A 15173-nucleotide genomic window follows, 5' to 3' on the forward strand; every position below is an offset into this window, starting at 1 on the left:
GAAGCGGTTCTTTGGCTACAGGTAACAACTCTTTCAGTAATTTAGTGGGTACAGGATTTAATAAACATGTTGTTGGTTTAGATAGAGAGATAAGTTTATTTAGCTCTTCCTGTCCTATAGTTGTAAAGCACTGCAGTTTATCTTTGGGTGCGATGGATGAAACTGAAGTGTTAGACGCTGTAGAATCTACATTCGCTATTGTATTTCTAATGTTATCTATTTTATCAGTGAAGAAATTCATAATGTCATTACTATTTATCGTTGGTGGAATATTTGAATCAGGTGGCGTCTGGTAATTTGTTAATTTAGCCAATGTGCTAAATAAAAACCTTGGATAGTTTTGGTTATTTTCTATGAGTTTGTGTATATGCTCTGACCTAGCAGTTTTTAGAGCGTGTCTATAGCTGGACATACTGTGTTTCCATGCAATTCTAAAAACTTCTAAGTTAGTTTTATCAGAATATTAAAATCTCCCATGATTAGCGCCTTATCAACTGTAACTAGAAGGTCTGAGAGGAAATCTGCAAATTCTTTTAGGAATTCTGTATATGGCCCTGGTGGTCTATACAAAGTAGCCAGAGCAAGAGATACATTAGATTTCTTTTGCATGTCTGACAGTGTAACATTTAGCAGAAGTATTTCAAAAGAGTTAAACCTGTATTCCGTTTTCTGGGTAACATTGAGAATATCAGAAGAAGAGAGAGTAACATTGAGGCTAATTACCACCATACTAGTTCTGATACCAAATAAAGTCAGCTTCATAAATAGGCCTGTATCCATTGCAAATATATTTTATTATTAGTCTTAAAATGTCAATAAGATAAAATCGTTGTTGAGCCACAACATTGTCAACATAGCATAGTTTGACTTGTACTGAGTTGCGCTGATTTGTAAAGACTGCTGCACAGTGGCGGAGACTAGCGTCTTGATCTCAAACAACGCTAAGAGAGAGCTTACGAAGGGTCCAGACCCACCTTACTAAAGTGTGACTTACAGAAGATATACTTGGAGTACAAACATGTCGGGAATTGTGACATAAGGTTAAGAGAGAGGTTAAGGAATAGGTCAAGAACTACTTAGCGATAAGAATGTTTTGGGGAACCGGGCCCAGATGTGCTAAAACACTTGTCACATTTAAATGTAGACCCAAAACTCATCTGTTTAGCTGTGAATTTATTGAATGAGCACTGTGCAATATCTGAACTGATTGCACTATATTAGTTTTTTTTTAAATGTAAAATCATTTTCTAACTGTTTTTAAATTCATTTTAATTAAATGTTTTAATCATTTTAAAAGTTTTAAAATTGCTTGTTTTATTTTTGTTATTATTTCTCTTCAGTATTATTTTACTTTCTTTTATGTAAAGCACTTTGAATTACCATTGTGTACGAAATGTTCTATATAAATAAACTTGCCTTGCCTTGACTTACAAAGTAAATAATTTTTACATGCAATTATCCAATATAAAACTAAACAAGATTTGTAATGAAGATAAACAGATAAGAATAAATCCTGCACGTCGCATTCGTCATCATGGGCGCCACGCAAATCTTGCACTCTGATATTTGAAACACCTGCATTTAAATGTGGCTGCAATTTTTTTGAACTTAAATTACATGAAAGCAAGTAAATGCGGCTCCCTTTAAAATCACTGAAGTTGACTGTAATGACAGAACTTGAGTTTTAACATGAGGAAGTTTTATTAATCTGTCCATTCTTTAGAGTTCAATGATTTAGCTAAATTGTACAGGTTTAATTGATTTGTTTCTTATTTTACAAAATAATGGTAGCGAAATTATACAGTGCCTCACGTTTTACTAAAATAAAGGAAATAATGTATAAAACACAGAAAAATTTCTTAATCAGTGTACAGACAAATATATTTTTCCCAAAAAGCTATCTGTCAAAATAAAGGACAGGTAACGAATAACAAAGTACTGTGTGACAAAAATGCACGTTGTTTTATTAAAGGAATTTTAAAATATAAATTAACATAAAGGTCTAATATGTGAGAATATTGACATTTTGCATATAAATCCATGTACCTTAGCTCACTAAAATAGGCTAACACTTTTAATGCTTTGATGCAAAGTAAACCACAATTTCTTTAGAATAATATAATACTTAATTTATATCATATAAATAATACTGTATAATAATAATACTATATTTTCTCTAAGCTACACAGTATTACACCATATTTTAGATTTGACACATTTAATAGAAGCACAGGCTCATAGGCTTGACATTTTTACAGCTTGAATTCATTCTAAGAAATGCACAGAACTTCATAAGTAGCAAACTTTCATCTGTGAATATTAAATATTTTAACTACAAATTTTTTTCTTTTATTTTCCCCAACTGCAGACGTCAAATGTAACACATCAGAGGTAAAACATACGGCTATTTGCGAAAATTTACTTTGATGCGCTTGTTCGATAACTTGTGGTTAAAACACCATTTAGCGTTCAAACGCTGCAAATGCACTTATGTTGTACTGTACACCTACCTATAGCAGCTTACCATTCAGAACTAATTTATAGAAGAAAAAAAACGTGTTCCCATGCAGAAAAACAAGGTGGAAATAAGGTAACAGCAAATGATCTTTACATAAATACTATATGTCCAGTCCAGGCTGACTTAAATATGCAAGATTTGCACAATATGAGGCTGAACAAATGAAGATTGTGTTGGATCATGAATGAAGAGACAGGGAGTCCAGGGTGGAGATGAAGAGTCTTTTTATTAATGTCACTTACTAGTCAAGTGTCAGTTGAGAAGTGGCCCATGAGAAAAGAAGTGGCTGAGAACAGAAATCTCAAGTACATATATCACCCTCCCTGTCTGCTCAAGGGTTAAAATGCATCCCAGTTCCTGGAGCTCCATGTACTGGTTTATCAGTTCTTACCAGAAACATAGGAAGCAGTTCAGCCTTGCGTATAAAGCTACAGTTATACATTACACAGTATGAGAAGAAGTAACATTCATTAATACACATTCCCACAGTTGTCTATGCTTTCTCTGTTGTGTTACAGATTAACAATTTTTCAGAATCATGTTTTCTTCTGTTCACTAGATCATCTGCAATTTGCACAATCTGTGTTAGAGCCCTCAGGATCAGTACATCAATGTCATTTTGTGTATCAATCTCCTCATGGTAGTTCTTCACAGGGAAGATGTGGCTCACAGGGACACCAACTGAATTAGAGCATATCTGCATCTGGAGAATGAAGAACACGGGCTGAATATTTCTGGGGGTAGTGATATAAATAAAATAATATGCTCTTAAACATATTTATGTTTCGGCCATAGATCTGAATGAACAAATCTGCATGGCAAAGCCAGAGGTTTGACCCCACATTCTCTATCTGAGAACAGAAAGGGCCTGTAATACCTTCTCTTTTATCTTCTTGCTAGTGTAGATTTTTCTTAGGTTTTTTTCGACTAGTGGGCAAGCTTCATCCACCATCGTCATGATGACTGCCTGAGGAATTTCTGTTAAATGGAAACATAAATGTAAATACTGATTTATTATGTGATGTTACATTCTACATCATTTTCTAGATTTGTGTGGCATGAAGAATGTTTCAAATACTTTGAATGATCCAAATAAAGTTTTCTAAATATTTGATCTATTAAAATGTATTTGTGGTGGGGAGGTGTGGTTCAGCGAGGTCTGCGACGGGAGAGAGAGTGAGGAGATGAGCGGAGGTAAGTGGGTCAAGTTCAAAATAACTAACATCTGAGTCTCGTTACAGTGATTGGTTTAAGGAGGCAGTATAAAAGCCAGTTGGAAACTGGCTTAAGCAGTCCTTAGTTTGAAAATTGTGAGGTACCGGAACAAAGCGTGGCAATGGATCCGGAACGTGATTACAGAAGGGAGAGGTAACGGAGCACTTGCGCAATCACATTGGTGGACCAGTTTAAGTGATTAAGAGCTTGCATCAGTTGCTTTTATAAGGTCTGTAAGGTCATGAATAACATGGAAATCCCATGCGATTTTAAAACAACAATTTCCAGGTCTAAAAACTTTTCTGAGGGGGACTATGTGTCACATGGTTTTAATAAATCTCGCAGCTTTCAAGTTGAGGGAAATTCCTGCATTTATTCAACATAGCTTTTAGGTTTGAATAATAAAATAAATCCACACAAAGTCTTAGATTAAATCAGTCATTTGAATCCATGAACTCTCTCAGAGTGCGCTTTTCATCAGTGCATCAATGACCTGCATGCTGCGATACAAGACTCACTCATATTTCAGGACAGCTGACAGAACTGTCACTTGACTAATCGAATCATTGTTGCATTGTCACAAAAATTTATAATAATTTGCACACCTTTTTAAGAATTTGAAGCCATTTGGTACTCACGCACTCCAAAGGCTGTATTATATGCCCTCACAGTCACGTCCAAAGCTCGTGAGTATTATACAAGAGTTATTTTCCGTAGTTTGTTGAGTTTAAGCAACCAAATACAAACTATATGTCTGATGGGTGTTGACAAATAACACAGTTTCATGGCACACTCTACTAAAATAAAGGGGAAAAAGAAAGAATAGGGGGAACTTATCAATAATTAAACAACACTGCGTTGTCAGTGTTGGGGTTGTATCAAACACTTGCAATTAACATCAGTCAATATGAAAAACAAGCTCAAATGGAGTTTACAAGGTCTTTGGCCGGCGAATGAGGAGATCTGTGTTTTGTCCGCATCTGAGGAAAGTGCAGTGCATTATATGCTATCATCACCTTTTACAGGTTAGGATATAACATTGTTTACCCTTGCTTTGTAAATAAGCTGAGATCTGTCTCCTCCAGGCTATGCGCGCGCGTCAATCTGAGTGGAGGCAGGGTGAAGTGACGAGGTTTCGCGAGAGCTTGAGGAGTTTGGATAGTTTTTCACAGCACATATCTCTGTCCTCCATACTTAAACAACGTCCCTGGAGGAGGGGGATCCTCCAAAATGAGGTGCAAACAAAAAAACAAATTAAGCCCTGGGCTTAAGGAGAGAGAGCTGAGGACTCGTGGGGAGCGATCTGAAAGCCCAGAGATATGAAGGCTGCAGTATTGAGAAGTAGAAAAGTAGTTTCAAGATTATGTGCATGTGGCGCGATTGTCATTTTTCAAGTAATAAAATACCCACGAGTAGAAACTGTACTACACTGGTGCCGAAACCTGGGAAGGAAGGAGAACCCCGACGCCATTATCCAAACTCCGTTAGGAACATCGGGATCGCCATTTGTGGACATCATCACATCGCTCGTGGGTCTTCACCAAGAAAACCATCAGGCCCTGCTGGAATTGCGGGCAGATCAGGAACAACGGTTCCAGGCGATGATGCGGGTCTAGCAGGAGGATCGCAAGGTTCCGGAGCTTGCTGGACCGGGTGGTCCGGACGAGGTCGGCTTCCCCCAGTCCCATCCCCGCTGCTCACATGTCTCTCACCAAGATGGGGGCATCGGATGACCCAGAGGCCTTCCTGGATCTGTTTGAGAGGACAGCAGAGGCGTGTAAGTGGTCCTCGACCAGCTGGCCGGTGTGGCTGATTCCACTGCTGTTGGGGGAAGCCCAGAAAGCTGCCCAACAACTTCCTGTCCAGAACCTCCTGGTGTACACTGACTTTAAAAGAGCCGTTATCCAGAAGGTCGGAAGTGGACAGACCCTTTGTCTTTGCACAGCAGCTCTGGGACTCATGCCAGAAATGGTTGTTGGTAGGAGGAAGCGATGCCGAGGCCATCCTCGACAAGGTGGTACTGGAGCAGTTCATTTCCTGACTACCAAAGAGAACATCCCACTGTGTCCAGTGCCACGGGCCGGCATTGCTGGATCTGGCCATCCAACTGGTGGAGGACCAGCTGGCGGCGTGCTCTGGGGTCGACAAACCCTTCCCATCCATCTCTCTCTCTCTCTCTCTTCCCCTTCTCCTAAACCTGTTCCTGTTCCCAGGACCAGGTTTGCTGGGCCACCTTGTGCCGGCCTGTTGGCAATTTCGTGGATCTGTGCCCAGTTATGGAGGTGGGGACATTGGTCCGGATCCCGGACAAACCCCAGGCTGCCTCCGATCAAGCCGGGTTATACCAAGTACCAGTGAGTATTAAGGGGGGTACCTATCGGGCCAGACCTCCATCCATCAAAGCCTGATACAATCTGTGGCATTGGATACAGGCCGCATGGTTAAGGTGATGTGTGTGCACAGGGATATAGCTGAATACCCCGTAAAAGCCATATCAATCATATTTAGGGGTCAAAAGCATTGTGTGGAGGTGGCCGTTAGCCCACGCCTCCAACAACCACTAATTTTGGGAACCAATTGGACAGCTTTTGAACAGTTATTGGGGTGTTTGACCGCAGATACCTCTGGGGAAAAAAAGGCAGCAGTTGGCGGGGTATTAAAGATATTAAATAAAAAAAATATTAAAGACCCAAGATAGGTGGCTAGAACCCTCTTATTTTGCTGTGCGAGAGGTCCCGCAAACTTCCACAGGACTTTCCCCCTTTGAACTCCTTTACGTATGCCAGCCCCATGGGGGTCTTAGACGTCCTAAAAGAAATGTGGGAGGACGGATGTTCAGATCACCTCTCGCCCTCGCAGCTCACTGACATCATATGGTTACAATCCGAGCTTGTGGATGTGTTTTTGTCCCTGCCTGGTCGTACCAATCTGATTCAGCACCATATTGAGACGGAGCTTGGCGTCGTGGTTTGCAGCCGGCCATACAGGTTACCTGAGCACAAACAAAAAGTGGTTCAGATGGAATTAGAGGCAATGCTGGAGATGGGAGTAATTGAGGAGTCCCACAGCGACTGGGCGAGCCCGATATTTTGGTTCCTAAAACAGACGGCTCTGTGCAGTTTTGTGTGGACTATCGCAGGGTGAACGCAGTGTCAAAATTTGATGCTTATCCAATGCCGCATATTGACGAGTTGCTTGATTCGTTAGGTACTGCTCGATTGTATTTGACATTGGAATTAACGAAAGGATTTTGGCAGATCTCCTTATCTCCCATGTCCAAAGAGAAAACAGGCTTCACCACGCCATTTGGATTACACCAATTTGTGACACTTCTGTTTGGCTTGTTCGAGGTCCCAGCCACGTTTCAGTGCCTCATGGATGGGGTTCTAGGGCCCCTTGCTGCCTATGCCACTGCCTACTTGGATGATATCATCATTTACAGTGGGGATTTGCAGCAGCATATGGAGCATTTGAGGACCGTTCTAGGGGCGCTGAGATGAGCGGGGATAACAGTCAACCCAAAGAAGTGTGCTCAGTTGGGCGGGTGGAGGTAAGGTATCTGGGCTCCCCGGCCTGAGTCGAGCGGTGGGGATATGTGGCGGAGGAGGCGTGGTCCAGCAAGGTCTGCGACGTGAGAGAGAGTGAGGAGATGAGCGGTGATAAGTGGGTCAAGTGCAAAATAACTAACACCTGGGTCTCGTTGCAGTGATTGGCGTGAGTAGGCAGTATAAAAGCCAGTTGGAAACTGGCTTAAGGAAAGAGAGCTGAGGACTCGTGGGGAGCGATCTGAAAGCCTAGAGATAAGAAGGCTGCAGTATTGTGAAGTAGAAAAGTAGTTTGAAGAGTATGCGCATGTGGCACTATTGTTTGTTATTTTTCAAGTAATAAAATACCCACAACCCTCAGAAAGCCGACCCTGGACTCCTTCCTTCTCATCCGTACGACTAGAAACTGTACTACAGAATTATTGTTTTTAGAGTCCTAAAAAAAACACTTTAGTGAGTCTTCTTTTAGTGAGTCACATTTATCATGTGGATATTTTAACAGTTCAATCAGGACCACTTCCATCAAGTACATTTATGACGATTATAAATGCATACAGTTAGTGTTGGCGGTATGGTTATGTTCTGGGCAACACTCCACATGCCTGTCCATGCAGCCATGCTTGGACAAAGCGGGGAAAGCAGCAAGACAAACCCCCCTGGGGTACAGAACAGAACCATAAGCATATATATAATTACAATTCACAATTACGTGAGTTGTAAACAAAATGTGAGCGACTGCTTCCAATGAAGAGACTGTAAAGAAAAAACAAGGTTAGATCGGACTACTGGTTCAATTGGTGGAGTTGGGGTTGGAGGAGGGAGTTAATTGCAAGCAGCAATCCGATGGAAGAGACGCTGGAGAATGGGAATTTAAATAGACTGCAGGTGATAGGTGTCAAGACTGGATTGGTACACGTCAGGAACGGCTGACTGTCAGCTGATGCAAGCTTGACTAATGTGACCTGACTTAACTAACGCGATGCTCGATATTTTTCAAATTTATTGCTGATACTCACCCAGACTGCTGGCCTTCTGTCTAATGTATTTCATCTTTTTGAAGACTTCTTTAGTCATCATTGACACTTTGTCAGCTGCTATGACATAGACCAGACAGTATGTCAGATCCTCAGGGCTTGTTTCACTTTTGCAGTCGTAATTTTTAGCAGAATCAGTTGGATTGAACTGCATGTAAATATAAAAGAGAAAAAAAAAACAAAGGCGAGAGGAAAGGCATTGTGTTATAATTCTGCAGTGTCAATGCATTGTTTGAATAACATTGAAATAATTTCACAAAGCCAGTTTAAAGCTGATAAAATTAACAGGCAAATGTTTCCTCCTCACATTGTGTCCTTCTTTAAGGAGACCCTCAAGGGCTTTGGCAATGTCTTCTGGATCTGCACCATTTGAGTCTTCGGATTCTAAGCCCATGATGTCATTGAAGACAAAAGGCAGAACTGATTCTCCATTTCTTATGTAATAAGTTCTGTACTGTAAATAAATGCAGAAGTATGAAGATAAAATAAAGAACTTGGGGTCTGTTTTATTCAAACAATTATGAACATTTTTGCATTTAGATGAATACACATATGAACAAACAAAGAATCTGGATCTCCATATCTGTCATGCAAATCAACGGTTCCTGGTCATCTCCTCTCATCTTCTCTCCACTTTCCCTAATTGCAGATTCAATTGTTAGATCTGTCAGCATTGATATTTTTATACTTTGATTTTTTGAGAGGGATCAAACTGTAACACAGTGTTTTCTAACACCCACGACAGCGACACGTGAAAATAAGTAACATGGAATTCTATTTTAGAAATGTTGCGGCAGGAACAACATACATAAAATAAGACATTGATACTCTCAGATAATGTGCTTAATTCAGTGTTAGAAGTGTCTAATGTGAATTTGAATATTATTTGCATGATCTTTATAGCCATAATGAAAGCAACATCATATATTTTACTTCAGCTCTTGACAATAAATTAGGCTAAAGCAAACTTACGTTAGAAACTGAAATCACTGTGAACCAGCATCCATAACAAGGATGGTATCAATCACTCACTCAAAACTGTTCAGTCCTCTATTTTCTGCGTACACTTTTCTGTACTTAACACTTACAATGTTTTTTTCTGTCACATCGTATCTACACTGGATGTGACAAAGCATTGGAAATCATTTGAACTTTGTGTCAGGACGTCATAAATAGGAGTCAGCAGTTTTCTGTAGGGATTTGCCACGCCACATCCAGTGTAAACAGAGACACTTATTATAATAAGGTCTGTTGTATTTGTTTGCTTCACGCTTTGACTCTCGCATCCAGTGTAGACACAGTATAAGTTAATTTTGCTTTCAGATGCTGCGTTTTAATATCCATGCCACATTAAGTAGCGTGGGTCAAACATTTTTCTCTCTGCCCGCGGGCCGCCTATTGAGGAACCCTGGTGTAGAAGTGTAATGTCTGTTTTTGGGGTTTGTTTCATGTTTTTTTTTTCATGTCTTTTATTTTGTAGTTTGATTTATACTGTTTATGTCATGCTTCCCTTGCCCTCATGTATCTCTGCCTTGTGTATGTTCTCATTGGTTATTGTCTTGTCATGTGATTATCAGTTCTGTTTGCTCATTGGTTGCTTTAGTCGTGTCTTGTTTCCCAGTTAAGTCTGTTCAAGTCAAGTAAGTCAAGTCTTTAATTTTGGTTTGGATTATGTTTGGATGTTTTGGATTGCACCTGTAAATCACGTCTCGGCTGATCATCCAGGGTCTCGTCACGACATGTCATGGGTCCCCGCTAGGACTGCTCCGCCTCAGCTCCATTGTCTGTCACTGCTCCATGACCTAGGTTCCCTTCTGCTCCATTCTCTGTCTCTGCTTCACAACCCAGGTCCCTCTCTGTTCCATTGTCTGTCACTGCTCCATGGCCCAGGTCGCCCTCTGTTTATTTGTGTGTCACTGCTCCATGGCCCAGGTCCCTCTCTGCTCCATGGTCTGTTCCTCCTCGACTCCACCACCCTTCTGGACTTTTTGAGTTTTGTTTAGGTGTCTAGAGCCTCCCTTGAAGGCGGGATATGTAATGTCTGATTTGGGGTTTTGTTCCATGTTCTTGCTTTCGTGTCTTTTTATTTTGTAGTTTGATTTATACCGTTTGTGTCATGCTTCCCTTGCCCTCATGTATCTCTGCCTTGTGTATGTGTCATGTTCTCATTGGTTATTGCCTTGTCATGTGATTGTCATTGTGATGATCAATTCTGTTTGCTCGTTGGTTGCTTTAGTCATGTGTCTTGTTTCAGATTTGGTTTGTTCTTGTTATGTAACCCTCATTGTCTGTAAAAGTAGTCATGTTTTTGCCTTTTGTGCTTGGTTGTGTATTTATGTTGCAACCTGCTGTCGGTGAGTCTAGTATGTTCATGCCACATATAGTCTGTTTCTGTCAAGTCTGTTTCATGCCTCGTCAAGTTTGTTCAAGTCTTTGTTTCTGGTTTGGCTTATGCTTGGATGTTTTGGATTGCACATGTAAATAAACTGCACTTGGGTTCTCAATATGCTCGCCTTCAGTTGAATAATTGTTTCAAAAAGCTCCTAGCTGTCATTTAGGGATTGGTTGGCATGAATCCAGTTGCACACTTATTTAATTCATTCTTTTTAAATGGGTCATGAAATAAGAACTACTATTAATTATCTACTAGGTAAGGTTCAATAAAAATAACTATGAAGTAACCACTAATGAAAAATTATACAAAACTACATTTAATTGTGACCCTTTCATAATAAATGTTATTAGCAGAAGTAGTAGTAGTTTGAAAATGCAATATATTTTATACAGGTTTTGCTGGTGAAGTGAATTGTTTTGTGAGCCCCACCACGACTTCAGTGACTTGCGATAATTTACCTTAGTGTTTATATTTTATATACAGTAATGTATTTATGCCTCCTCAGCATATACCACATTACCATTAATTCAAATTCCTGTATGTAAGGCAAGGACTGAGGGAAAGTAATAATACAGGTAACCATTTAGTAATTAATAAAGAATTATCATATAATTCTGCAAGACTTATTTTGAACCTGAAACATTAGGCCTATTCTAAAGTGAATATTAGTAATTAATAAAGAATTATTGGATAATTTCACAGGAATAACTTAGAACCTGAAACAGTATTCTAAATAGGGATGCACCAGTATCGGGCCCAATACTCCGCTTCTGTACTCATAAAAATCCCCCGACACCAAAAGCCGATACCCATACAGTGTGTGAAAAGAGCTGTGTCCAGGAAAAAAGAAACACTGAAAACAGACCAACAGAGTAGAACAGAATTATTAGAGATTAAGGATGTCTATGAAGTACATGCAAGTAATTAATTAAATGTTAAACATTCAATACTCATGCCTGTATAGCGGATGTGTGCGAGCTGATAAGCAGTGCATGCTGAGTGGATTGAACGCGCGGCTACAGAGATGCGCAATCGTGTTGAATGAATTTTGGTTGCTTTAAAATTATGTTTTTTTTATTTGTATGCGAGGGTCCACGTACAGTGATCATGACACAAATTAAATAACAATAATAGTAAGCCACACTCATATAATGTATAACAAGTGGTTAACTGCACCTGAAACAGTAGATCTATTCTATAGTGAAAATTTTCGGAACCCATTAGTAATTAAAAAACAGAAGAATTGTGCAGAAGAATCATCTGTTTCCTGTGGTCTTGTCCTGGTGGTCATCTGAGACAAGGCAAGAGTTAAGAGAGCCATTCTGCTGAAGCCTTCGCTCTCAGAGCTCCGTCATGAGTGGTGACATGAGTTTGTTGGCTCTTTCTTTGAGCCTCACTAACTACCTCTGGCGATGAGGGTAGCCAGGTCTCCTCTCGGTTTAGAGAGTCGTTATGCTGAGACCTCCACTCTTAGAGCTCCAGACTTTGGCGTGTGAGTTAGTCTATGTTGTTTGGAGCTTGAGCATGCCGAAAAGCTTAGCGGTTTTGCTGGTAGGAATGCTGTTAAGGTCCTGCCTTGGGGAAACAGTTACCTGGGCACTTATCCTCCAGCATGGCGGCTTTGGTATACCGTTCCCATAGTGCCCTCTAGAGTATGCAGCGTGGAGTTCCCTTTTGAAAAGGAATGTCTCAGGTTACGCATGTAGCCATGGTTCCCTGAGAATAGGGAAAGAGACGCTGCGTCTCTGTGCCATGCTTCAGCATCATGCTGTGTTTCCTCAGACTAAAAAAGGACCATGTGTTCAACAGGTGCCCTTTTATATCTGCAGTTGCTCATTTACTTACGTCATAGGCTTCCTCCTGCCAATGTCAAGTTCACTGTCATTATTTAATTCGTGCTTCAGACACATGCGTAAGCTGAGACTTTTTTTTTCACCCAGCCCCTCCTCCTCAGACTTGACGCACATGCAGGTTGCCAAATTAACGATGAATATAAATATAATACAATAATGAATTAAATGAAATACATTGCATTTTCCACCAACTGCCAACACAGAGTGCTAAAATACAATTGGGTAAACTAGCGGTGGAGTTTTGATATGTTTATGTTAGGAAATTTACAAAATATCTTTATGGAACATGATCTTTACTTAATATCCCAATAATTTTTGCCATATAAGAAAAATCGATAATTTTGACCCATACTATGTATTGTTGGCTATTGCTAAAATATACTTTGACCATTACTGCATTTATGTATATATGTCATACAGTTGTGCTTCCTCAATTCATTCTTTCTTTGTAGACTGTGTAGTTTACATAATGTAGTAAACCATTTTATTTTAAATGGAAACATAAGGGTTCATTACTCACTGTTCTTGTAAAACTTGTACCAGACACTGAATCAGCAAGAGCTTCTGTTGTGATTCTTCTTTGAAAAACACTATTGACTGAGTTGATTAAGCTGGATTTTCCTGCTCCCACTTCTCCAGCCAGCAAGATCCTGATGTACTTAACATTTGAATCGCTCAGCTTAAGCTCCCTCAGGTTTTTCTCCAAAAGTTCTTTATTGCTGTTGAAAAATAGGGCCTTTTTACAAAACAATGTTGAAGATACACACTTTTGCTTGTACAAATAGATTGTCATTTTTCTTTTTTAAAGAATAATTATTTTCCACTTACTCCCAGGGTGTTTCCCTCCATGGTATATTAAATTCTGTTAATAGAGATGGAAATAATTTATGATTTTGATTACTGCAACAAAAAAGATAGATATGAAATGGAAAATCAAATCTGTCAAAATTTAAGTCTTTGATTAGATATTGACCAATCTTAGACTTCTTAAAGGTAACTAGACATACAAAATAAGGGGTAAAACAAGGAACAGGTGAGACTAATTACAAAACAAGCAAAGAAAGAAATACCAAGAACTGACCAAAGAGGTGAAATCTGACTTGCTGGTAAAAAAAAAAAAAACTTTGTTGAACAAGTATTCCATTCCGCCTACTTTAAAAGCTAAGCTCAGGAGTTCAAGTAGTTTTTTGCTGTTATTTAAAAACTTAAAGGATTCACTGTAAATATTATAAAATCTGAGGTGAGACACATTTCAACCGAATACAAATGTAAAATGTAGTAGTAGTTTCAGGTTAAAACAGTCTTAATGTTAAAATGTCTGATTATATATATATATATATATATATATATATATATATATATATATATATATATATATATATATATATATATATATATATATTCGGGATGCGCTGAATTGAATAATAACCACACTTTTTATTAATAGAAAAACAATGAAATTTGGCAGGATATATATTAACATTAGACTTACCTGCTGATGATGTTTTAGTTTGGGATGTTGATTCTGATCCTCCCATTGTGATCTCCTTCTCTGTTTTCTTTTTTCCTTATGAATTTTGGAAATTTCACACTAAACAGTAAATTAAAAACAAAGGTGACTTCAATTCTATACAGAGTAATAACAAGACAGTCAGAATTTCTATTCAGTGTTCTTCTCTTTGGGATGTACAGGCAAGCTGTGACAGCATCTCTGATTTCAGCCTGTATTTATACCTCCAGGTCCAACTTTCACTTTCATCTTGTTAATGTTTTTTATGACTAAGTAGTCTATAACCTATTTTTTTTCCATGTCACACAATAATAACACCTCTGGACGGATTCGGTTTTCAAGGTAAATTATTGAATGGACTGAAATAAAAAAAGAATTGTAAGACAAGGTAACAGACTGACAAACTCAAAATAGTTTAGAAAAAATGGATCAACTGTGTTAAGATGATTAATGTTTTTTTGAACACGCTTTTCATATATTTTGACCTTTCTATGAAAAGGTACATTTTGTTCACCTCAAACAACTGTAAGTAAGGTATATTTGTAACAAAATGTATACATATGTATTTTGAACAGGGTTTTTTCTTCTCCGAATTTACCATTGAGCTGAAGACCACTTCTCACGTGGCTTCAGATCTCTTTTAAATAGAGACTCAACTGAATGACTGAAGCACATCTGTATTTGTAGCATGTTTTCAGCAGCAAATCTGGTGATCTTCAGCTGATATAAGATATAATGTTCTTATGTAAAAAAAAAATATATATATATATTATTATATTTTCAGACATGAGCAGACCTGTAGGCTCAGTTTTTTCTGCATCTATAACTTGAATGTGTTGGACTGAATGTTTTTTGTTCTTTGTACTGTATGTACAAACATGTACTGTCAATCAAGCTGCCTATCATTCACTTCAACTTTGTCATCCTTGCATAACTTAAATGCATACCATAGGGTTTTAGAAAGACGCCAGCAAACATGACTCATGTAGCAGACAATGTTATTATTCATAGAATCAAGAATCAATCCACAAATGTGCAGGCATGGAAACTGTTGATAATATTGGGAATATGTTGCCCAAAACGGTTCACACACCCTCTGGCAA

General features: G+C 38.9%; 1 protein-coding gene across 1 annotated transcript; it reads right to left on the minus strand.

Moving 5' to 3' along the window:
- Nucleotides 1–2731: 2731 nt before the first annotated feature.
- LOC113046564 (interferon-induced protein 44-like) lies at nucleotides 2732–14297 on the minus strand. The gene is made up of 7 exons (XM_026207381.1): nucleotides 14053–14297; nucleotides 13389–13422; nucleotides 13081–13279; nucleotides 8620–8766; nucleotides 8295–8460; nucleotides 3396–3496; nucleotides 2732–3221 (listed from the first exon to the last, which is right to left on the minus strand). Exons 1-7 carry the CDS (start codon nucleotides 14096–14098, stop codon nucleotides 3012–3014), a joined length of 903 nt encoding a protein of 300 aa, XP_026063166.1. The 5' UTR covers nucleotides 14099–14297; the 3' UTR covers nucleotides 2732–3011.
- Between the last annotated feature and the right edge of the window lie 876 nt (nucleotides 14298–15173).

Source organism: Carassius auratus, chromosome 28 (assembly GCF_003368295.1).
Source record: "Carassius auratus strain Wakin chromosome 28, ASM336829v1, whole genome shotgun sequence".
Lineage (NCBI taxonomy): Eukaryota > Metazoa > Chordata > Actinopteri > Cypriniformes > Cyprinidae > Carassius > Carassius auratus.

Coding starts and splice junctions, on each gene's coding strand:
- LOC113046564 (XM_026207381.1), bottom strand. CDS start 14,098: ATGGGAGGATCAGAATCAACATCCCAAACTAAAACATCATCAGCAG. Junction 13,280..13,388: donor TGGAGGGAAACACCCTGGGA/GTAAGTGGAAAA, acceptor ATTTTTCAACAG/CAATAAAGAACTTTTGGAGA. Junction 8,461..8,619: donor TCCTTAAAGAAGGACACAAT/GTGAGGAGGAAA, acceptor ATTTACATGCAG/TTCAATCCAACTGATTCTGC.